Below are 23,926 nucleotides of genomic sequence, written 5' to 3'. Positions count from 1 at the left end.
CAAAAAGATGATGGGCCATTTTCATCATTCTTTAGCAGAAAAGAAACTGCATGGCTTTAGAATTGTTCCGTCATTCAGTTATAGGAGATGCTGAAACAGATGGAACAGCAGCTATTACCCATAGCATATGGCTTGATTTTTTAAAAAATGACTTAATCTTGTATATGTTGGGAAACAATACTAATAATACCAATAATATCACTTAGTAGGATAAGCTCACACCCACTGATTGATTACAGAGAAAGTAATTCATTTGCTAGACTTTAAGATAGTTTCATATAGTTCTGAGTCCTTGAAGAAAAATGTAAACAATATACTTGTTACAAGAACTGAATACACTGACATCAATTTTCAGTAATCAAAGATGATGTATTTTTGAGATTTCTTCAAGCAATGACTTCTAGGTTGGAAAAAAAAAAACCCTATGGTACTAAAAAACTTACTCCTAATTATCTGCTATGCATAAAAGGTAATATTTGGTTACTGGAGAAGTAACCAAAATGAAAGATCTTGAGAGAACAACTTTTTCTTTTTTTTTTAAGAGAGAAAGAAAGCAAGCACATGAACGCTCATGAGGGAGGCAGGGGGAAGCAGAGGGAGAAAGAAAGAGAATCATAAGCAGGCTCCACCTCAGCATAGAACCCGACACAGGGCTCGATCCCATTACCCTGATCATGACCTGAGCTGAAATCAAGAGTCGGGCACTTAACTGACTGAGCCACCACCCAGGAACCCCAGGGAGCAACTTTTTCTTGAATTATGCCTGTTTCAGAATTCCTCCTCTCATTCTTCTCCAGGGAAGACATCGAAACTGCTGTGCACACAATAAAATCTAGATGCAGATGGAAATGTAGAGAAGACTTTATTCTGACACCCAATTCTGTTACTCCATTTCCACACCTGCCTATCCAAGGTTTAAAAAAGCACACATTTGTATGAGAACAAAAATTTGCTTTCCTTATGAAAATATTCCAACAGTACAAAACTTCCATTGGTAGACGGCGCCCATGAAATAGCACTTCATCAGCAACCCACTCTTCAAGTTGGGAGGTGAAAAGGAAATAAGCAGTATCTGAATTACTAGAGAAGAGAAAGGATTAATCATTTGGAATCAGCGTGCCAACATTGGACCCCATGCCGGCCAGGGGACACTAAAGTGAGCTTTCTCTGCCACCCAAACTCAGTTGAAAGTGAGCATCTAGGGACACCTGGGGGGCTCAGCAGTTGAGCCTCCACCTTTGGCTCAGGGTGTGATCCCAGGGTCCCGGGATTTTTAAGAATCTTACAAAAAAATAAAAAATAAAAAAGGAAAAAAGTCACAGCTTTAAATCTTTAAAAAAGGAAAAAAGTCACAGTTTTAGATAGGTAGTCATTCATTTTTGTGACAGGTACCCAGAGCCTCCTCTCAACATGTAAGTTCGTGCTTTCTAGATTGGGGAAATTCACTTTATTTCTTTGATGACCTCCTCTTCCGTTTTCTCTTTCAGGAACTACCATTATCTGGATGTTGGGCTTTTTCTGGGGAACAGCACACCATGGCCTATGCTGGAGAAATCCGTTAAAATCCAAACTCGAGGTTCTATGTTTCTCTCAAATTTTTCCTTATTTGTTGGGAGGGGGGAACCCTTCTACAAAAAAGCAGCAGCAAGGTGAGTGGGAGGGGGTGGGTGGAAATGTAGGCTGGAGTTAGCCCCATTCTCTTCCAGGGACTCCCTCTGTTGGCACCTGCTAGCAGAAAGAGAAACGGGCCCACACCACACAGCCCACCTTCCTTTCTTTGCTTTGCCATTCACCGCTGAGTGATCTCGGGCAGGCCACGTCAGTCTCTGGGTCGCTGTCTCCTCATCAGTAAAAGAAAATGTGAAAAATAATATGTGTCCAGGCTACTGAAAGGATAGGATCTCCTATTATTTTCAGGTGAGCTGTGAAAACTTGGGAGAGCAGGGACTTGGAACCAGCCAAGCTTGGGTGGTGGGGGAGGAATTTTTATGGCCATAACAGTGGAGTTGTAGGTTTTTATTTTTTTTTTTTTATAGATTTTACTTATTTATTCATGAGAGACACAGAGAAAGAGGCAGAGACACAGGCAGAGGGAGAAGCAGGCTCCCTGCAGGGAGCCCGAGCCTGGACTCAATCCCAGGACCCCAGGATCATGACCCAAGCCAAAGGCAATGCTCAACTACTGAGTCACCCAGGCGTCCCTGGAGTTGTAGTTTTAAAACTGTGTGTGTGTGTGTGTGTGTGTGTGTCACTCTCCAGTGTTCTTCTAGTTTCTGACAGGGCTCAGCCTCAAGGGACAATCGCCAAGAGGTAGGTTTTCAATGTGACAATTGAACAGCCCCCTCCCTTGATGGCAGGATCCGAGGGCCTGAACTGGCTAGGGCACTAATCATGTCCCTTGTAAGTAAAAATAAGGTCAGCCCCTCACAGTTCCAGAGGCTTCGATGTGGGGCTCAAAATTCCAGCCTGGTTATGGCATAAGCTCTGCATTTCCTGGTTTGAGATCAAAGGCTCTTGACTGTCATTTTGACTGTAAGGGCATGGCCTTTGTAGGCTCTCTGTTGGGATGATGGGGATGACCCACAGCGTGGTGAAGCTTCCTGCCCCCACCCTGGGTGCACGTCACACTGAGCAACCTCAACTTCCCAAAGGTCTGGTGTGGACCTGCCCTCCCTCACGGTAAAGCCCTCCACGGGGGCACTTAACCCGTGCTTGGCCTTATCATCTCGTCTGGCCTTGGGTAAATCCACCTACCTCTTGCAATTGTTTAACTCAACCATCCCTGTCATTCCTCATTCAGGCCTTTAAAAAAATTAATCAAGTTGTTCCCTTTATTCCATATTATTTTGTCCCTCCACATTCAGAATTTTCACATGCTATTTCTAGGCTTCTGGTGGTTCCCTCCCAAGTTTACCAAACACACTTAGCCAAAAATCTTACCATCTTCCTCCTCTCTCCATTTCTCCCTCTCTGAAGTCTCACAGAGATCTTCAGAATATTTAACTCCGGGTGGCGGGGTGTGGTGGAAATATTTTGAGTTTATCGATATGGTGACCACTTACTTGCCTACTGTTTTTTTTCTTGCATCTCATACCATCCTGTTGGCATCATTTTCTTCCTTGAAGCTTGTTCTTTACAATAGTTCTCTTGGTGGTTAGTGTTCTCAATTTTGCATCCTGTTGATATTTTGTCCTCATTCTGGAAGAGCTCTTTTGCGGAGCCCACAAACCTAGGGGGCAGCTCTTCTTGCTCGACCCATTATGATCTGTCTCCCAGCTCCCATTGCTCTGCAGAGAAGTTGGCCTCCTTCTAGCTGTCCTTTTCAAGGGATCTGTATTTACTCTCTGGTGGCTTTCAAGGTCTTCTCTGCCTTTGATGTCTTGCCATTTCAATACACTGTGTCTAGGCGTGGATTTGTTTTTAATTTATCCTGCTTCTCGAATGTTCTGCACCCTGGATCTGTGGCTTCATGTGGGTTTTGCATCATTTCTGGAATCTCTTCAATATCGATCACCGCTGCTCCATTTTATCTTTATTCTCCTTCCAGAACTCCAATCAGACATAATAGGGCCTTAGTCTGTCTTTGATGCTTTTAATTTCCCATTTGTTTTTCCCATATTCCTATATATTTTTGCTGCGCTCTGAATAAATACTCTTTCAATGTGTCTCGTGATGTTTAATTTAGTGAATGTGATTTTCATTGCAGTGGTTACACTTTTTTATTTCTAGAATTTCCATGTCTTCGGGATTCAGATCTGCCTGTCATTTCTATGGTCCTTCAATTGTAATTGTATCCTTGCTGGGAAGAAGACAGGAGGAGGAGGCCAAAGAATTTCCATTCACAATGGGAATTTAGAAATCCTCAGAACTAAATGACGGCGTAATCGCCACATCTTAAAACTTGCGCAGCGTGGCACATGGGATGTTCAGAGACTTTTCTACCTGAAACACTTGCCTCAGAAAAGAAGAAAAGCTGAAAATTAATGAGGTGAGACTCCCCTCCAAGAAATTAGAACAGAAAACCTGAAGAAATTAGAAAGAGGTTCATAAAGATATGGGTAGAGATTAATGAAATAGGAAACAAAGAAAAAGGTAATGAACAAAGCCAGAAGTTGGTTCTTGTGGAAGAATAATCTATACGCTCACTGCCTTACGTGCACAATTTGGTTTTTGCCTCATTATTCTACTGATGTTGCTCCAGCAAAGGAAGTTCTAATGATTTCCTACAGACTGGAACTGAAAGAACCCTTGGTAGTCCACATCTCCTTGGCCTTCTGCGTGGCCATGGGTGCTTCTGACTAGGCCCTCAAGTCCAGATCCAGCTGTCTGCTCGGTATCTCCACTCAGGTACTTCTAACAGGCATTTTAAACTTGGTACATCCAAACCTGAGTCCCTGAAGTCCCTGCCCCGAGCCTTCCTCCTTACTTCCCTATATCAGAAAGGTCAACTCTATTTTTTGTTCTTCAAATCGAAAATACACCGTAAGTCCTCCTTGTTTCCCTCCTTGACCTTTTACAGCCACAACAATCTCATCAATACTCAAGTCAAATTATCTGAGTCCCTGCCCAAATACTCCCGTGGCCTCCCTCCCATCACCCTTAGAATACAACCCAAACTCCTTACTCCTTTCCTGTCCTGACCCCTGCTTGCCTCTCCACCCCCCATTCCCCTCATTCACAAAGCTCCTGACACCTGGTCACGGATCATGTTCCTACCCCAGGACCTTTGTGCTTATCAGTTCTCTCTGCCTGGAATACTCGTCCCCCAGAGCTCACTCTACCACTTGATTCAGGTCTTCGTGCAAATGTCTCCACCTCACAGAGGACTCCTCCAATGCTGTACTTGAAATGGAACCCACAGGGGGCGCTCAGGTGGCTCAGTCAGTTAAGCATCTGCCTTTGGCTCAGGTCATGATCTCAGGGTCCTGGGATTGAGAGCCCTGCATCAGGCTCTGGGTTCAGCGAGGAGTCTGATTCTCCCTCTCCTTCTGTTCTCACTCGCTCTCTCTAAAATAAATAAAATCTTTAAAAAAAAAAATAAAACAATGAAACACACAGGCCTCCCCTGTGTGCCCTGGCTCTGTGTCCCCTGTGCCTTATCTTATTTTAATTTATAACACTCACCATCGCCGACATGGCAATCTGTTCAGGCCTCCATCGGTTGGTGTCTCTCGCCCATGTCCACCTACTGGAATGCATACAAGCGCTTGGGACTTGATCTGTGCTGCTCACCTCTGTACTCTCAAGTCTAGCCCAGTGCCTCGGAGCTTAATAAATATTTGCTGAATGTGTACATGAATGATTAAGTAAGTGAATAAATAGACATGGCTGGGTTGGGACAGAGAGACAGGTGTGGGGCGGAGGGGATGTTTTAACTCCCTGATGCCACCTCCTTCGGAAAGCCTTCCCGATTCCCAGCTGTGTGATCCCACCTCCGCTGTCCACAGCATGTCCTGTCTTTTCATGGCACTTATTCAACCTTGCAGTTTGGATGTGTTTAGACTGTGATCTTCTTGAGAACACGGACGAATCTCATTCACCCCTGCACCCCTGGTGCCCGGACCCCTGGTGCCCAGCCCCACACCTGCCATCTAGAAGAGCTGCTCACTCAGCACTTGCTGAGTTGAATTAAACCCATACTAGTTACGCTAACTCTACTGAAAAATATCTTTGGCCTAAGTGTTCGCCGGGTCACCTTTGCCAAAACAAATCAGATCTAACATTTATTGACAAAAAGACTAGATGGGATAAAGAAAGTCTTTTCCAGAGTGATTCTCCTTTTTTTTAAAAAAAAAAAATTTTATTAGAGTTCAATTTGCCAACATTTAGCATAACACCCCCTGCTCATCCCGCCAAGTGCCCCCCTCAGTGCCCATCACTCAGTCACCCCAACCCCCCACCCACCTTCCTTTCCACTGCCCCTTGTTCATTTTCCAGATTAGGGGTCTCTCATATTTTGTCTCCCTCTCTGATATTTTCACTCATTTTCTCTCCTTTCCCTTTATTCCCTTTCACTTATTTTTATATTCCCCAAATGAATGAGACCATATAATGTTTGTCCTTCTCCGATTGACTTATTTCACTCAGCATAATACCCTCCAGTTCCATCCACATCGAAGCAAATGGTGGGTATTTGTCATGTCTAATGGCTGAGTGATATTCCATTGTATACATAGACCACAGAGTGATTCTCCTGATTCAAATCATCCAGAGAGCAAAGAAGAAAACGACAATATAGTGATAGGTCCTTGGGGCCAGAGACTAAATATAACAATCTCTGTAAACCCTCCACTAACTCAGCACTAATGATTACAGAATGTGCTTTGTAAATAAACAAATGTTGCATGAATGAATCTGGCAAAAGCTTCCTCTCTCTCTCTCTCTCTCTCTTGTTTCCTATGAGCAAACGATCTCCAATGACAGTCTCTAGGACCCCTTCAAGCTAGATTAAAAAAAAAAAAAAAAAAAAAGAATTCTAGCTCCTTTTTAAGTGGAGGCTGTCGGTTCTTAAGGCCAAGGTGAGAGCTAAGGGAAGCTGCGCCCACCCTGTGGCAAAGGGGTGCTGGGTGGCTTCGCCCGTTGCATCCTCTACTCTCCTGATGTTGCTGGGAATCAGGAGGTCTCTTCACAAGCCTCCCTATCTTACTTCTTAGTGGATTATGCTGGTGGCTGGTCAGCGAGCACCTGCTGTGGGCTCTTGGGAGTGCTAGTGGGGGACCTGTCCAGATGCCCTCCCTGGTGGGGAGCAACCCAGGGGAAGCTGAGCTGATCTTGACCTGAGCTGGGCTGCGGGGGGAATGGGGGGCGGAAGAAGAAGGAAAGGACTAGAGCAAGGGAGGAGTAGCCTGTGTCCTACAAATCACAGATGTTTGCCAAGTGGGAAAACACCCAACCCTCGGACTATTTCATTTTTCATTTCTTAGAAACATTTCATCAGAGAAGTCAAATGAAACAATCCCCAAGGGAGCCAGGTGTGCCCTGCTTCCCTCCATCCTGCAGGCTACCTCTCCCCTGCACTTGGTCCAAAGGGCACCAGGCCCTGAATGCCCGGGGCAAACTGCACTCTGTTGCGTCACACTGGTGCCCTTTTCAAGAGAATATCCTTGACATGCCTGGGAGGCCTCCAGCAGTCTCCTGTCTTCTGCTCATTTCAGAGCATCTTGAGGACCTCGTGGTGCACAGCTTGGCTTCTGGGAGGCACCTTGGGGCCACCCGCTCTGCTGCTGCTCCCTCTGGGCCCCAAAGGAGAAGCCTGGCTAAGTGAGCTCATGGTTGGGTGCACTCCCCATGGGCAGCCCAGAGCTCCAGCGGGACTCCCCTCGCCTGGGCAGCAGGCTTGGACCAGGCTGCAGAAGGGGCCCACTCAGCTCTGAAGGAAACAGCAAGATCCCTGCGACTTTCCTGATGGGCCCTGGCTCGGGAGGGCCAGGGGGGGCTGGGGGAGGTTGGCTTCATGCTGTGAGCTAAGGTGGTCGGGGTGGGCTTGCAGGCAGGATCTGTCATCAGCAAGGTGGAATTGCCTAGGGTTAGCAGTATGCGCTCTCTCCTCAAAGGACCACGGGGAAGCTACTTTGGCTCTTCGAGCCTCAGTTTCCTCATCTGAAAACAGGAGTGACCATAGGACCTACCCCATGCTTTGTTAGGAGGACTACACAAGATGATTCTCGGGATGTGATCATCGGGGCTCCTGGCATTTCGGAAGAGCTCGAATACAAGGGCGTTACTGTCAAGCTGACTCACAGGAGCCTGAGTTACAGAGGGACTGTGTGCAGCCACCCTCACCTGTTAAAGCCCCGGGACGTGGGGGTCTGTTGAGCAAGGCTGGAGCCAAGCAGCGGGCCCGGAGTGAAGCCCTGACCCCTCGGCCCGGCCTTGTGATGCCGGGTGGGCCAAGCTGCGGGATCTCCACAACCCTCCAGTTAGAGGTGTATTATTAGCCCATTTTTCACATGAGAAGATTGAGCCTTCAGGAGGGTAGCTCCCTGGCTCCCGGCCACACAGTGGACGTGCCCCGGACCCGGGATTCGAACCTCCAGGGTTTGACTTTTATAGACCGTCTGTCTTTCCTGCCGTTGCTGCTTGCCAGCACCCACACAGCCTTCCAAGTTGTCGGGAATCCCGTGAGACATGAATCTCGGTGAGCAAAGTTCCTTCTCCCTGCTGGCCGGAGGGAGCAACTGGACCCCGCGCCATTGGTGACACTACACGTCCAACCTCGTGGAGGGTGCAAAGCAAGGAGCCACTAAGCACGGGTGGCAATGGTCCTGCGGTGCAGGCTGTGTCTGCCGGTGGCCTCCCGGCCTGGGGGTTTCCGTGGCCTGGTTCCTGAACCCCTGATTCCTACCCGTCATCCGAGCCTGTGCCCCCAGCTTTCTGCCGACGGTCCGCATCCCTGCCCTCCCCTGTCCCTCCGCCTAAGCAGCCACAGCTGGCTCCTGCCCCTTGCACTGAAGCACAGTGACAGACCCAGGCCCCAAGCCCCGTTAGGTGGCTCTTGCAGGACTTCTGCCTGCCTTGGTGAGGAAGTGGGTCCTGCTTTGGGCCCTACCCACAGGGCAGGAGTTTAGTTGGCTGCCTTTGACCTCATCCTTTCTGGCTTGAAATGCCCTTTGCTACACGCAGGAGTATGGGGGTTCCTGCTGGACCCTGTTGTCTGCTAAGCTTCACTGCAGTCAAGAGACGTGGGATTCCAGGATTCCGGCCCAGGGGAGGGTTAGGAGCTAGCCCAGGACCTCAACCCAGCCCCGTGACCAATCCCCTTCCCCCCTCATTGCCTCCCACTGTCCCGCACCCACATACCTGCTCCCTCCATCCTCTCCTCCCTCCCCCACACTGCCCATCCCTGTCCCTCCGGCTCCCACTGAGCTGGCCATGCTGGCCGGGCAAGTGTGAGATATGAAGCCGGGAAGGTGCACGAGAAAGGCTAGGAAAACGGGCACGGAGCTGAAGGCTGCCCTGGGAGCACGGAGAGCCCCTAGGACACAAGGTCAGACAGGAGACTCCGGGGTGCCCCCAGCTTTCAGCTCCCGGAGGCAGTGCCACGGGGGCTTGAGGGGTGATGTGGCTTCCCCTCCCCTCCTCCTTGTACGGGGGGCGGGTGGGGGCTTCTGCTTCCTGAGGGGCTGCAGGCTTGTGAGCCCGGGGACCAGCCAGCCTCCAGGTCCTGCGCGCATCCATCCTCACCTGGGCCTCAGGGAGCACAGATGAGCTGCCCTTCCCCTTCCCTGGCCTCAGGGTGTAAGGAGAGGCCGTGCCTCGACCTGTCCCTTCCAGGTTCAGCGGGGGGGCCCAGCCATATCCCACAAGGGCAGGGAGGCCAGAGGGGGAACCCAAAGCACAGGGAATGCAGGTGGCTGGCTGCGTGTGCCGCCTCCCTCCAGCCCGGCTGAGGAGCTCAGGGGCAGAGGTGGCCTTGAGTGTGTGGGCCTGACTTCTTGGGGTTCCCGTCTCCTAGACTGGGAGACTCTTACGAGCCTCCTCCACTGGCTGTCAGTTCTTAAACACTTTCATTATTCATTTTTTAAAGATTTTATTTCTCTATCCACGAGAGACACAGAGAGAGAGAGAGAGGCAGAGACACAGGCAGAGGGAGAAGCAGGCTCCATGCGGGGAGCCCCACGCGGGACTCGATCCGGGGATCACACCCTGACCCAAAAACAGATGTTCCACCACTAAGCCTCCCAGACATCTCAGTTCTTAAATGCTTTTTAAAAAGATTTTTCTTTCCTTCTTGAAGATTGCACTTGGGTTTTCCAATGCTCAGCGGCCAGAGGTGGGGAGATAAGCTGGTAAGAGCTGGTGCCGTAGAGACGGTAAAATGGGGTGGTCACCCTCTTGCCCCCCTGTGCCCTCTTTGCTGTGAAACTATTTCTTACACTTTTTCTTGTCTCCTTTCTCCTTAAATCCCAACACCTCCGACCCCACTCCCACCCCGGCCCGCACTCTGTCGGTGGCCTGGGGTCCGGCTCACTGGGCAGAGGCAGGCAGGGCACAGCCCCCGCAGGCACAGCCCCCGCAGCCCCGGCCCACGGGCCCGCCCCGCCCCGCGCCCCTGTGGGAGCAGCGCCTCGGCCTCCTCCTGCGCGGCCCGGAGCGCGCCCCAGCCCGGCCAGCGCCTGCCCCCGGGGCCTCCTGCCTCCCGCAGCACCAGATTCCCCTCCACCGGGATGTTCCATGGGAACACCCGACAAGCGCAGGGTCTCCTTCTCCAGGAAGAATCTGTCCTGCATCCCGCACCCCTTTATGTCCCACTATCGCCTGGTTCGGGGGCTCCTCCCTGCAGCAAAACCCCCTTCGAGAGCCGTTGACACTGCGTCCACCTCCCCCCCCCCCCCCACTTCTTGGCCCCGCCCTGAGCCCGAGCCCGCTTTCTGTCCCGCCATCCCGGAGACGCGCTGCAGGCGAGGTCACCGCGGGGGATCGAGCCCAGCCCCGGCTTCAGCGGCCCCGCCCCGCGCCCCCTCCGAGCACCTGCGCCCCCGCCCCCGCCCCCGCCGAGATCTCCGCGCGTCGCAGGGGCGCCCCGCACCCTGGTCACAGGGGGGCCTCCGCCTCGACGCCCCGAACTCCAGGCCCGCCCTGTCCGCCGTTTGGGCCGCCCGGGGTGGGGGTGGGGCTCGCAGGGCCGGACCCGCAGGTGCGCCCCTCCCAGACCCTCGTCGCTCTGGGTCAGTTACCCGAGGGCAACCCCAGCGGCCCGGGCTCAGGTCCTGCACCCGGGAGTCGACCTCGACCTCTCTGTTCCATTCACAGTCATCACCCACCGGCGGGTGAACAGGCCTGGTCGGCTTTGCCTTCGGGATCCAGACCAAATCAGGGTCCTCGACGGGTCTGAGTTGCCATCGTTCCTCACCCTGGATTATTTCAGTAACCCTTTTTTTTTTCAAGATTATATTTATTCATGAGAGGCAGAGACACAGGCAGAGGGAGAAGCAGGCTCCCTGCGGGGAGCCCAATGTGGGACTGGATCCCTGCACCCCGGGATCACACCCTGAGCTGAAGGCGGCCGCTTGACTGCCTTTCCCTGTTTGTCGCAGCCAGACTCCTACCACATCCAAGCTCCTCACTCCTCCAGGCTCTAAGGCTTCCTCTCTGTGAGCTCGAGTTGGGGCGGCCTGGCTCCCTCTCTGCGCTCTCCTCCACCCCGTAGCTCTCCTACTCCAAAAGGGGCGATTCCCGCTCTCAGACCTCCTCGCTTAGGAAGACTCACTCCCCTCCCATTTCTGACAGGGAGGACTCACAGTCAGCAGTTGCTTTACTGTCCCCATCACATCCCCTGCCACACTCCCCCGGGGGGTGGGGGGGGTGGGGGGGGCTCTTCTCTTCCAAGCTCTGGTAGCATTGGGCACACACCTTTACTAGAGAGCATGCTTTTTGGCTTGCTGGTCTACCCTCTGCTACCCCAGCAGATCCACCGTGTCAGAGTTGGCACTGGGTCTCCAGCACCGGGCACCGTTCTTGGCACATAGATGCTCAATAAACATTTAAGGAAAAAATAATTCCAAATGGACTTAAGTAGAGTTGAATAAGTAAGAAAAACGGTGAGTGGAACACCTGGGTGGCTCAGTGGTTGGACACCTGCTTTCAGCCCAGGGCATGATCCTGGAGTCCCAGGATCGAGTCCCACATCGGACTCCCCACAGGGAGCCTGCTTCTCTCTCTGCCTGTGTCTCTGCCTCTCTGTGTGTCTCTCATGAATAAATAAATAAAATCTTTAAAAGAGAAATGGTGGGCAATTATAATTTGATTTACAAAACAACATTACATACACTCTTCCACAAGTCCCATGCAAGCTACAATCATTTCTATGGTTCGAATTAGAATTTTCTAAAATCATTTGTAGGGTTCTAGCTAAAATATCTCTGATTGGAGATATTTTTCATCTTCTACTAAGTCTTACCTATTAGAGATCAAAGCCTTTAAAGGAAGTGTGTGTGTGTGTGTGGGGGGGGGTGATATTTGGAAGGAAAGGAAAAAGTGTTTTTCAGGCAACATCTGCCTTCTGTTTGGCAAACATTCCATCGCTGACTTGGTTTCCATGGGGCATGAGCTCCCAGGCAAGCGGGACCCTGTGCTGAGTCCTCAGTCTCAGACAGGGGCTGTGGCATCCTCTGTTGGCCACAGGTTAGGGTGTTAGGGTGTCTTGAAAAACTTAAGAGGTTTCACTGCAGCTCTAGCCTCCCAGAGGCTTTCACCAGTTAAAGATCAAGAGAATAAAAAAGAAAATAAATTGAGATTCTCGCCCTCTAGTGGCCTGGTTTTCTGGCTTCCTACGGTGGAACAGTTTCAAAACACCCTGCCCACGCTCATTCATTTTGGAGTCATCCGAAGTTTTGGTGAGTATTTTTGAAATCTATTTCCACAGGAGTCCCTTAACTACTTCCTCAATAAACTCTTTTTTTGTCTCTCCTTGCAGATGGCTGAACCCAGGCTTTCAGAACAGAGAGCCACCACAGGGACCCTTGCTGGGGGCCCTGGGGGGCCTACCCTGGGCTGTGGGCAGTGCTTGAAAAGGACTGCAGGAGAGGATGGTTTCCTGGGTCTCTCTGAAGTGTATGTCCTTTCTCAAGTTCAAGGCTAGTCTTCCTAATCATACCTCCTGGTGTCTTCAGCTATCCTTGCCTTACCCAATAGCTTCTTTTTCCCTTCAGATTCACCCCAGTTCAAAATCGCCGATCTACAGAATCTGTCTTGACTACTCTCTCCCCTCCAAGCCCATCCTGAGCTTGATTACATGCTCCTCCTACTGGCCCATGGCCCTGAGATCAGGACCTGAGCCGAAATCAAGAGGTGGATGCATAACCAACTGAGCCACCCAGACGCTCCTAAAATGTTTTTCAATAAAAAATTATAAGATTTGCAAACAAACAGAAGGGTAAACTATTATCGGGGTGGAGGGGGGAGGAAGGAGTCAATACTGTCTCAGTCCCTGACTTCCCCCCACTAATGCCCCCACACGCTTCCTCTCTCTCCGGTAGACATGACAATCAAAAACATCCTCCGAGGGGCACCTGGGTGGCTCAACGGTTGAGCATCTGCCTTTGGCTCAGGTTGTGATCCCAGGGTCCTGGGATCGAGTCCTGCATCGGGCTCCCTGTAGGGAGCCTGCTTCTCCCTCTGCCTGTCTCTCTGCCTCTCTGTGTCTCTCATGAATAAATAAAATCTTAAATAAAATAAAATAAAATAAAAATGTCCTCCAACGTTGCCAAATGTCTCCTGGGGGAAGTAGGGCAAAATCAGCCTTGGCTGAGAACCACTGCCCTAAAGCAACAGTAATCAACATACTGTGGTACTGGCACGAGGAAAGGAATAGATCAATGGAACAATATTAAGAACCTGGTGATAAAAATCTTACATTTACGATCCGTTGATATTTCACAAAGGTGTCAGAGCAATTTAATGGGGGAAAGAGTAGTCTTTTCAATAAATAGTACTAGGATAATTATTCACATGCAACAATGACTTGATACCCTTATACACATGAAATCCACTCAAAATGGATCATAGACCTAAATGTCAGAGCTAAAATTTTAAGACTTTTAGAAGAAAGCCTAAGTCTAAAGTTTCTATAACCTTGGATTAGACAAAAAAGGAAAAGAAAATATTGATAAACTGCTCATTATCAAAATCAAAATATTTTGTATTTCAAAATACACCATTAAAAATGAAAAGACAAACTGCGATGTTAAAATAAATACAGAATACCTAAAGAGCCCCTTACAACTCAGTAAGACAATCCTAATTTTTAAATGGGCAAAATATTTGGACATTTTACAAAAGATTTACAAATGGCTAATATTCAATCATTAGTCACTAGAGAAATGCAAATTAAAACTACACTGAGATACATCTTCACACCCACTAAAATGGCTATGAAAAAAGAGAGAGAGAGGGATGCCTGGGTGGCTCAGTGGTTGAGCATCTGCCTTTGGCTCAGGGCGTGATCCTGGGGGCCTAGGATCGAGTCCCACATGGGGCTCCCTGCGTGGAGCCTGCTTCTCCCTCTGCCTGTGTCTCTGCCTCTCTCTGTGTATCTCACAAATAAAATTAAAAAAATATTAACAAAAAATAACAGGCAGAGAAAAGAGAGAGAATAGCAAGTGTCTATGGGGATGTGGAGAAGCCAGTACTCTTCTTACCCCTGTGCATAGCTGGTGGGAATGTAAAAACAGTCAGTTTGGAAGACAGTAGTACAGTAGTTCCTTAAAGAGTTATACATAACTTTAGCATGTTACCCAGCAGTTCCACTCCTAAGTACGTACCCAAGAGGAATGAAAACATATGTTCACACAGAAGCCTCTATGCAAATGTCCATAACAGCATTATTCACAATAGCCAAAAAGTGGAGACAATCCAAATGTGCATCAGTTGATGAGTGGATAAACAAACTATGACACATCCATACAGTGAAATATTTCCAGCAATAAAAAGGAACACTTCTGGTACTTCTTACAGCATAAAGCTTGAAAACATTACCCTAGGTTAAAGAAGCCAGATGCAAAAGACCATATGTAAATGATGCCGTTTATATGAAATGTCCAGAAGAGGCCAATCTATAAAGACAAAAAGTGATTAGTGGTTGTCAGAAGCTAGGAAAAGAATGAAGATTGACTGCAAATGGGCATGCACGGTCTTTGTGGACTGTGAGAGTGTTGCATGCCCCTCAAGCTCACTCAACAGCCACTGGTTTCCACTTACAATGGGAAAGCCTGATGTAGATTCCACCTCAACAAAGCTGTTATTTTTTTAAACAAGCAAATATCAAAAAATTCTTATATCCTTACCTCACAAAGATAACTGCCACTTACTAGTGTACATTTTTTTGCTGTGTATTTTAGCAAAAAAAAAAGATTTCTATAGTTTTTAAACTGCTTGGTTAAAATAAACTGCTTGGCTCATATATATTATGAACATATTGGCTTGTCATTAAATTTTTTATAACAAAACTGCACAATTCTTATTTCATAGACTCATGAATGATAAAACTGGAATACCATCTTAAAGATTATCTAATGCCTTCATTTTTTATTTAGGTTTCCTTATGTTTAAGATAAGGAGGTAGAACTAGATGGTTTTTTTGGATCTCTTCTGCCCTAACTGCTCTTCCTTTTATTATTATTATTATTTTTAAAGTAGGCTCCATGCCCAGCGTGGAGTGCAATGAGAGGCTTGAACTCATGACCCTGAGATCAAGACTTGAGCTGAGATCACAAGGATCAGGTGCTTAACCAACTGAGCCACCTAGGCACCCCATGCCCTTCACTACTTTATTAAAAAATTTTTTTTCTGTTCTTTTAGAAATGATTACTCTAAATGATTACCCAGGGCAGCCCGGGTGGCTCAGCAGTTTAGTGCCTGCCTTCCACCTGGGGCTTGATCCTGGAGACCAGGGATGGAGTCCCACGTCGGGCTCCCAGGATGGAGCCTGCTTCTCCCTCTGCCTGTGTCTCTGACTCTCTCTCTCTCTCAAGAATAAATAATAATAAAAAGAAATGATTACTCTGATATGCTAATAAAAATAATTCGAAAGCATAACTGAACTTGTGAGCTCATTTCAGGCCAGGTATACGGGTTTTTCTCAAATTAAAATTCTCCTGAAAATCCTGTATTATACTCATTTTACCACCAAGAAATTTTTTTTTTTTTTTTTTTTTTTTTTTTACCACCAAGAAAATTGTGATTTTTCTTGGTGTCTTTTTTTTGGGGGGGAGGAATGAGAATTATTGTTTAATGGTTACAGAGATTGTTGGAAGCGATGAGCAAGTTTTGGAAACAGTGATGATGTTTACACATCGTTAATGTGACTATGAATGCCAAGGCACTGTATACTTAACACTAGTTAAAATAGAAAATTTTATATTTCATCACAAAATTAAATTGTGTTAGGTGAGCCTATGAGGTGGTCTCATCTTACACGTTATGCCAATTATATCTCAGTAAAGCCTTTTTTAAAAAGCATATGAATTCCACGCTTTTTAAAAAGCAACTTTATTGAGATATAATTGGCATAACAGGGTGCAAACTTAAACTGTGTATGATTTGATATGATGCATATTGTGCAACGATTACAATAAGCTTAGTTAACACACCCATCATCTAACACTGTGAGATGGTGAGAACATGGAACCTACTTTATCAGCAAGTTTCAAATACGTAACACAGTATTGTTAGCTATAGTCACCACATGTACATTACACCTCAGAACTTATTTCTTAAAGACTTTTGTGCCCTTTGGCCAATATTTCCATCCCCCTCACTCCCCAGCAATCACCAATCTATGATGTTTCTATGATGAGCTCATGCTCTTAGCATGAACGTTTTTTTTGTCAATTTCAGCTATCTGGCAGGCAGAGGCCCAGATTTTATCAAATTGTAGTCACTCAGAGATCCTTATTCTTTCATCTGGTCGTGTTTTAATTGTTCTTGAAAAGGTAAGTCCGCAATGAATTTTTATACGCCCACAATGTAAATTTACTAGTCTAAAATTTTGATCAAGTTGAAATCCACTGTGCCGGAAAGAACGAGACCTCAAGGTTGTAAATCAGCTGTTGCTTCAGATTTGACCACTACCTTATTGATGCCATAAGGGTTTTAAATATCCTGTGACTTTACAGTATCGGGGTTCAGGGTTTTAAATATCCTGCGACTTTACAGTATCAGATTAAACCACCATCTATAGCCTAGCTGATCCTATTCCTCAAGCCTCTGAAGCCTGTCTTTGCTCAAGAACCAGGTCAGATTTTAATGTGATGGAATGAGATCCAGTGAGTAAGGCATTTAAGCTTGATGACCTCACAGGGTAGACTAGGTCCTGGAGGTGCTAGGCACAGTATTGCTATACTGTGAGATTGTCACATAGGCCCATCTTTTGTTCTCAAAATCAGATGGGATAAAAACATTATCTTTTACAGGAGCACTTGGGTGGCTCAGTCAGTTGAGCATCCAACTCTTGATTTCGGCTCAGGTCACAATCTCAGGGTCGTGGGATGGAGCACTTAGTTGGGCTCTGTACCCAGTAAGGAGTCTGCTTGAGATTCTCTCTCTCCAAAATAAATTAATCTTCAAAAAAATTTATCTTTTCACAATCTCTTCCTCTTTCTCTAACATCAATGTAAGGATTAGCTGAACCAAAAGAAATACTCTCTTCAGGTAGAAGACTGAAGACTATCACTTACTGTAAGAGCGAAAGTTGTCATGTAAGTAGGAAGATTGAACTCTATTGCCATCAGTGGGTATAGATGAAGGATAAACACAGACTTTCACTTAAGGAACATCTTTATTTGATCTTCAATATACAATATTACCTTTAATTTATAAAAGTTACATATGGAGGACATGACTGGAAATCAGCTCAAGAGTGGCCAGTGGGTACCGATCTAGAAGATTATTCTTACTCCACTTACTAGGTTAGGGAGAGATTTTTATCAGTGAATTTGAGACCAGTGAGATTGAAGAATGGCATTCCAATTTCCAAATCTAGTCATTAAAACTGGGGATACCTTATTTAATTAATCCAACAAAAACTAAATTGTTTTCTAAGAAATAATTCTTCCCAAGAGTGAGCTGAGCTTATCTCCATGGAGTATTCTGGTAAGCAATTTGCCATATAATTCTGTAGCATTCAATAGCAGCAAGACATCTGCAGTTAAAATCTTGTGCATATTAGCACGTATAGATGTGGGTTTATGTGTTTGTGTGCTCATACTTACAACCACACTGAACTGAAGTGCTCTATATATGCTGGAACTATAAAGGCTTGTTTACAAGCTCCCCCTCCTCTAGAATTTCCAAAAGTAGCAAAATGCCTATTCAATAAAATTCTTAGTGAAAAATCTCTCTCTCACGATGATTGGTACACTGCAAATATACTAGGTAATATGGTGTCATGTAACTTTGAGTAATTTCACGAGTGCTGCTGGGCTCAAGCAAAGTTTGAGAGGAGCTGTTCAACGGCGGAAATGTAAGGCTGATGTTGAAGATGCTTTAATTTAGATATGATGTCTATTGACATTCTGAAATAACGCTATGGACTTGTAAAGGATGTGAGGCAAGTTATGCAGTAAGAGAAAAGGGAACTTCCTTTTGGATAGATCTTTTCTCTGCACTCAGCTTCAGGCTGTTCTAGAGGTAACAGGGGCAGTACCATCCTGTGGTCTAAAAAAGGAAGAGTGGCTGCCAACTGGCAAATGAGGCACATAACCCATTTTCTGTTGCTTCTAATTTTTCAAGAGATTGGTTTCTGCAGCACAAAGGTCAGAGATTCTATCATATTCCCATCGCTGGGATCTGAGAATACTCAAGTGGATGAGTTTTTGCAGCTCCAGCAATCCGGAGTCCTGGTCCAAAGGTCAACAAGGAGGCGGAGCTTGGAGAGAATATTTTGACACCACAGAGACCCTCCTTTTTACATGGGGAGTCTGGAATCGTGGCACTAAATGACAAGGCAAGGAAACTGGCTGATAGCACACCCCCAAAACAACAACAAAAATGCCTCTTTCACAGTAGTTATATCATATTGAAACCTGAACAGACTCCCAAAGAGTAGACCTATTTTCAAGACCACAAAATATATAGCTTTAGGTTACACAAATCCATACAATCATACATACATACCATCTTTTTGCTTTAAAAATGAATTATGTAACTCAAACACAGAGGAAAGATGCAGATCAAAGATTACATAAGGGTCTTACAGAAATTTAACTTGGGATCAAGGGTTAGCAACCATGACCCATGGGCCAAATCCAGCTCTCCATGCTTTTGTAAATAAAGTTTTATCGGAACACAGCGACATCCCTTGTTTACATATTGTCTACACCAACTTTCATTTTCCAATTGCAGAAATGAGTACCAGATACATGAGACTGATGGTGCACAAAGCCGAGAGTATTATCTGGCCCTTTACAGAAAAGCTTGCTGACCTATTATAGATCAAAGAATGTTTCCATCATGATCTGAATGAGCTGAAGAGAAAATCGTCTTCATCTGTGTTCTTGAACCAGAATAAGTACATTAAAATATTGCCAGATCATATTTGGTTACCCAATTATTCTGCTTAGAATTTGTGTAGCTAAAACTGGTTAGCAACTGTGTTTGTTAACACAGACAATATCAAAATCTGTGTATGATTGTATTTATGTATATACTTATGTAAAGAATAAGAATATGAGCTACCCAATTGGAAGGTATGGAGACTAAAGAGAAACAAAAACTCCATATATGATTTCTAAAGACTGTTATTTGGAACTCAGAAATATTTTAGTATATATATATATTTATATTTAACAGCATGGGACCATGACTGGGACCCTTAGCAGAGGAAAAATAATTTACAACTGCAGATTTTACCCATGACTTACATGACAAAATTTTTTGAATATAAAATAACCAGCATTTCTATAAAACATTACTTTTTCATTATATAATTCAAGTGATATAGCAAAATAAGAATGTTTTTATTTATTTCTAAAGTATTTTAGTCAAAGTTACATCAGAAATCAAGTATTTCTCTGACATTTTCCAAGAGACTAGTTATTAACTACAATTATAGCTGTTAGTACTATATAGTAACACATCGCTTAAAATATATTATAAACCATTTCTCTTCCTCTTTAATTTAAATGAAATATAAAATTAATGATTTTGTAACATAATTCATACTGGAAAACATTTACGATGGTATGAATTACTCTTACACAGAAAATGGCACCAGAGTCACAAAATGTTCTAATGCTCGAGAGCGCCTAGCACAGTGCTCGGCACCTATCAGGGACTCTATGTTCACTCATTCGCTCACTCACGCATGCATTCGTTCACAGAAATCCAGGCTGAAGGAGAAACTGTATAATGAGAATGGCAAGCAGAATCTTTTAACAACAAATCTGGAGCTCGGACAAAGACTTTGGCAAAGGAGAGTGGAGATGAGAAGCCGATGGTCACAGTTCCAAACCGCTTGGTTAAGATCTACCAAGGGCAGCCCAGGGGTGCCTTAGCTGATGTCACAGAGAACGAAGGTCAACGTTTCACAAAAGGAACGTGTTCCTCCAACATCCAGTTCACTCTTACATATACACACCTCTGCTCAAAGACGGGTAGAAGTTGGTGTCAGGCACACAACAACACATACATGCAACTCCCCAGAAAGCAAGAACTCTCTGACTGGTGTCTGTTTTATCTGCAGAGATGGGTTTTTGGTTAGGGCCGCATTCACTTGGCTTTAACAACTTTATACTGGTTTCAACAAAAAAATGTGATTCTAAAATTCTAGAAGAGAAATGGAGAAGGTAGAGGGGTGTTCAACATCTCTGCTTTTCTTTTATGTACCAACTGATCAATCTACTCAGCACATTTGTGCCAAAGGCACAAAATTAGGTGTCAGCTCTCTGAAGAGGCACCTGGAAAGAAGCATCTTTAGGCTCTCTGCAAAGGTCTTATACACATAATGAGTATTTTAACCTGAGTAATAGGTCTATGAAATGCCAAGGACGGCAAGGGACAAAAGAAAGTAAATACTCTTGGAAAACTAAGCAGAAAGTGGGATAAGTATTGATCTTAGTGGAAATAATTTTAAAAATCTGTAAAAAAACAAAACAAAATGAAACATGACACTGGCAAGTCATCTGTAGCTGACTTTAATTGCCTTTGGTATTCAGAGAAGGAAACAATGGAAGCACTGTGATAAGCTCTAGTCTTGTCATCACAGGGGGAGGTACTGGGTGGTGGTGAAGACCCTTCCCTTGTACCTCTCCGATTCTTCAATTCTTGATTCTTCGCTTGAACGAGCACTGGCCATGTTCAAGCACCTCTCTAGCCTCCTCTTAAGCCCCACTCAGCCCAGAGATAGAAACCGAGCACTTGCCGGGTCGGGGCTCTGTCTTCTCCTTCCTTGAGAAGCTCCTGGGAGACCAAGAAGGCCCCTTTACTGTGCACCCTTCTAAACAAAGTGTGGGTGGCTCACTGTCTCTACCCAGCGGCAATTTGCTACCTCAAGTCGTTCACACTATTTAGTGACTTGTAAGTGGACTTGCACTATTCAGGGGGAAGGCTAACATTTTTTTGAGAACCAAATACTTTCCCTTTCTCAAGTTAGTCGTCGACTCTTGTCATTTAAGAATTTTAATTTTTCTAGTAAAAGATACTATAATTTCAAAATGTGTGCTAAAATTTAACTCTCTTAAACACTTGAATAATGCACTAGAGCTCCACATGCTTATCTTCTGTGTATACTGAAAAATCTGGGGTAATTATCATTTCTGGATCATTTGCTAAATTGTGAGGATTGTCTGACTCTTGGTGGTATAAGATGATCACCCTTAGAAAATACTTAATTATATTAATTTATTAAATCTTTCTCCAATTTAAATCTACTACATGCTAATAAAAGGTTAAAAAGAAAAGCTATCAAAATAAGAGAATATGCCTTCAGAATTCCAAGGTGGGCTTCTTTCACATTGTTTCATGAAATTTTCAAATTAGAGTAAATAATTAGACTAATTATACTGCTCCCTAATTTTATTGTCAATGGAAGCTGTTTGTATTAAATGTAAAGAAGAAAGTGTCTTGCACTGTGACATAAATTCAAGGGACAGAAAATTTACAAGCATATTTATAATACAGTTCTTGATAAAATTTAAGTTCTTCTCCCCAAATATAAAGAAATAGTAATTTCTTTAAAAATAAATATCACTGCAAAATCTATTGATGGTAAGAGAAACTTCCTTAGATATATCCCAAATTTAGTTAACATGACTAATTATACTACATTTTTTTCACTAAAAATTATTTTGAAGCTGTTCTGATTCTTTGGATTTCTATAAATATCCTTGCAGAAAATAAAAGCTGAATCTTATTTTTTACATAAAATATTTGTGAAAAACTCACTCATCTGAAGAGATAATAAATAAAGGATCCCCTATCCCCATTCCAGATAGAATGTTTAAGCAAGTTTCACTGTAGTTTGTTTTTGATGTAATAGGCTGTAAAAGAAATTTGGCTCATCAAGGTAAGTAAATTCAGAGTTGCAAAACAGTATAGTGAATTTTGCCAAGCTACATTAAGTTGTAAGTTTGAGGGATTTTACTAAATTTATAAGAAGGTTAAAGTGGATAAAATTCACTTGGTAGATTTGCTGGTTTGGGAAAAAAAAAAAATCCCCTACCAACAAGACCAAGGCTTTCTCTTAGAACAGGTTTCAAGGAGACAAACTATAGTGTTTCCCCCACTTTTTGTCATGCTACCAACACTAGACTGATCAACATGCACAAAATCCCAAACCCAGGCTCATAAGTAGTGGTTATGATAAATAGCAGTTTCAATGATTCCATATGGAGACAAAGACTTGAAGAGTATTCTTTGTGAGATCATGCCCCCAGAGAAAATGAAATTTAACCAAGAAATTTCAATGGAATACACTGGGATTTGAAATGGTTGCCAGTCTGGCCGTCCAATGGGGAACTTGAAAACTGAGATGGGGACAGGTACTTCTGTTTCTTTTTCCAGTCTTCTTGCTCTTGATGCCGTTCTACTGTTCTTTTGTTTTAGTTCCTTCCATTATTAAAAATGGAGAAAGGGGGATAAATAATAAGTAAATATTTGATTTGAAAGCTTTGGAAGGAACAAATATATAATCGGTTCCAAAGGCCATCTCTCACTCCCGCAAGGTGCTCCACATTCTCGGCTTATCTTTAGGCAGTCTAGTTTCCAGATTCCAGGATGCTAAAAACAATATAGCAGTAACAGGCAAAATTTCCCATGTGACCATCTCTTTAAGAATCCAAGCATACCAGGTCTTTGTCTTACACATACCAGGTTTTGGTCAGGTATAAAATGGAATCATTTCAAAGTTGAGATATCTACAAGTTGAAAAGTCTTGTGGGGCACAGTCATGTTTCACCCTGCCATGCTGACTTATGAGGTCCAGGTTTCCAAAAGCCCCCTCTCCAGACTAATTTCTGTAGTGGTCCATGTAAACAAAACACAGGTGAGAATGGTCTTTCTGGAGCCGCTTTCATCGAACAGCAGGATTTCCTGAAAGTGTGGTGTTGGCTAAATGTAACACAGGCAGAGGATGAGCCTCTGTGTTGAATACCCAGTGGTCTAAAGGTAAAAGATCATCACTGGAGAACAGCAGATACAAATATCTGAAAATAAAAGGGAGAGAAATGAGCTTCAATTAGAGTGCAACAAGAAGATCGAGTGATCTAGTTACACTGGCAGAGGAAACCAATAACCTACTCTTAGCTTCAATGAAAAACACATCACAGAATGAAACTCATTCACTCACATGACCTAAAACATAATAACGTGTTCCAGAATAGTGCAGTGCAGAAGAAAATCCAGTTAAGATGCGCAACCAGGCTTCAGAAGACAGTTAAAAAACAAAGTCCACATACCTGTCTGAAGCACAGAAGACAACAATGCTGGGAAACGGCATAAAACCAACCACCTCATGATTTTTCAAACATTTTTTAAAAAGTCACATATAACATCAACCCTCTGTTTTGGCAGCTTAAAGGGCTCATAGTACAACTAGAGCTTAGTTCACATTTATTAATAGACATTTGAAGGAAATAACTAGTACATTACCTGGACATAGCAAGGACTTTTATATGCTAATACTTTAGTTAAGAGTTTTTGCAGTTCTTTCAGCAGATAATGCAAACTGTTAAATAAAGCTTTCAGAAACACTATGGACTCGCAGGAGGTCTAAGACTTTCATAAGTGCTCTCAGTAGGTAACAGCCTCGTTTATATGAAGACAAGGACTCCCGACCTTTCCATGGGCAGTGCAAGCCACAGTGGCCACTCAGCAATCAACAATGATAGAGTTGACACAAAACAATCAATTTTACCTAAACTGTTGGGGATATTCCAATCTCAATCCTATTAAAGGGGTCTTCAGAGTGGGCATAAAAAACCAACACCTGAGA

The 23,926-nt window shown here is 44.7% G+C and overlaps 1 protein-coding gene across 6 annotated transcripts in view; it reads right to left on the bottom strand.

Moving 5' to 3' along the window:
- MAN1A2 (mannosidase alpha class 1A member 2) overlaps positions 1–23,926 on the bottom strand; it is a 213,134-nt gene that overhangs the window by 8,417 nt on the left and 180,791 nt on the right. For 2 of the 6 annotated variants that reach the window (XM_038561890.1, XM_038561891.1), the window contains exon 14: positions 17,257–23,138. The exons of 2 other annotated variants lie outside the window; for them this stretch is intronic. In XM_038561890.1, coding sequence (XP_038417818.1) covers positions 23,006–23,138 — 133 coding nt within the window. In that variant the 3' untranslated portion in view covers positions 17,257–23,005. Of the gene's footprint in view, positions 1–17,256; positions 23,139–23,926 lie in introns of those variants that run through there. 2 more of the 6 variants (XR_005372644.1, XR_005372645.1) reach the window with 2 other exon arrangements.

Source organism: Canis lupus, chromosome 17 (assembly GCF_011100685.1).
Source record: "Canis lupus familiaris isolate Mischka breed German Shepherd chromosome 17, alternate assembly UU_Cfam_GSD_1.0, whole genome shotgun sequence".
Classification (NCBI taxonomy): Eukaryota; Metazoa; Chordata; class Mammalia; order Carnivora; family Canidae; genus Canis; species Canis lupus.
This window is presented reverse-complemented; position numbering and strand designations above follow the sequence as displayed.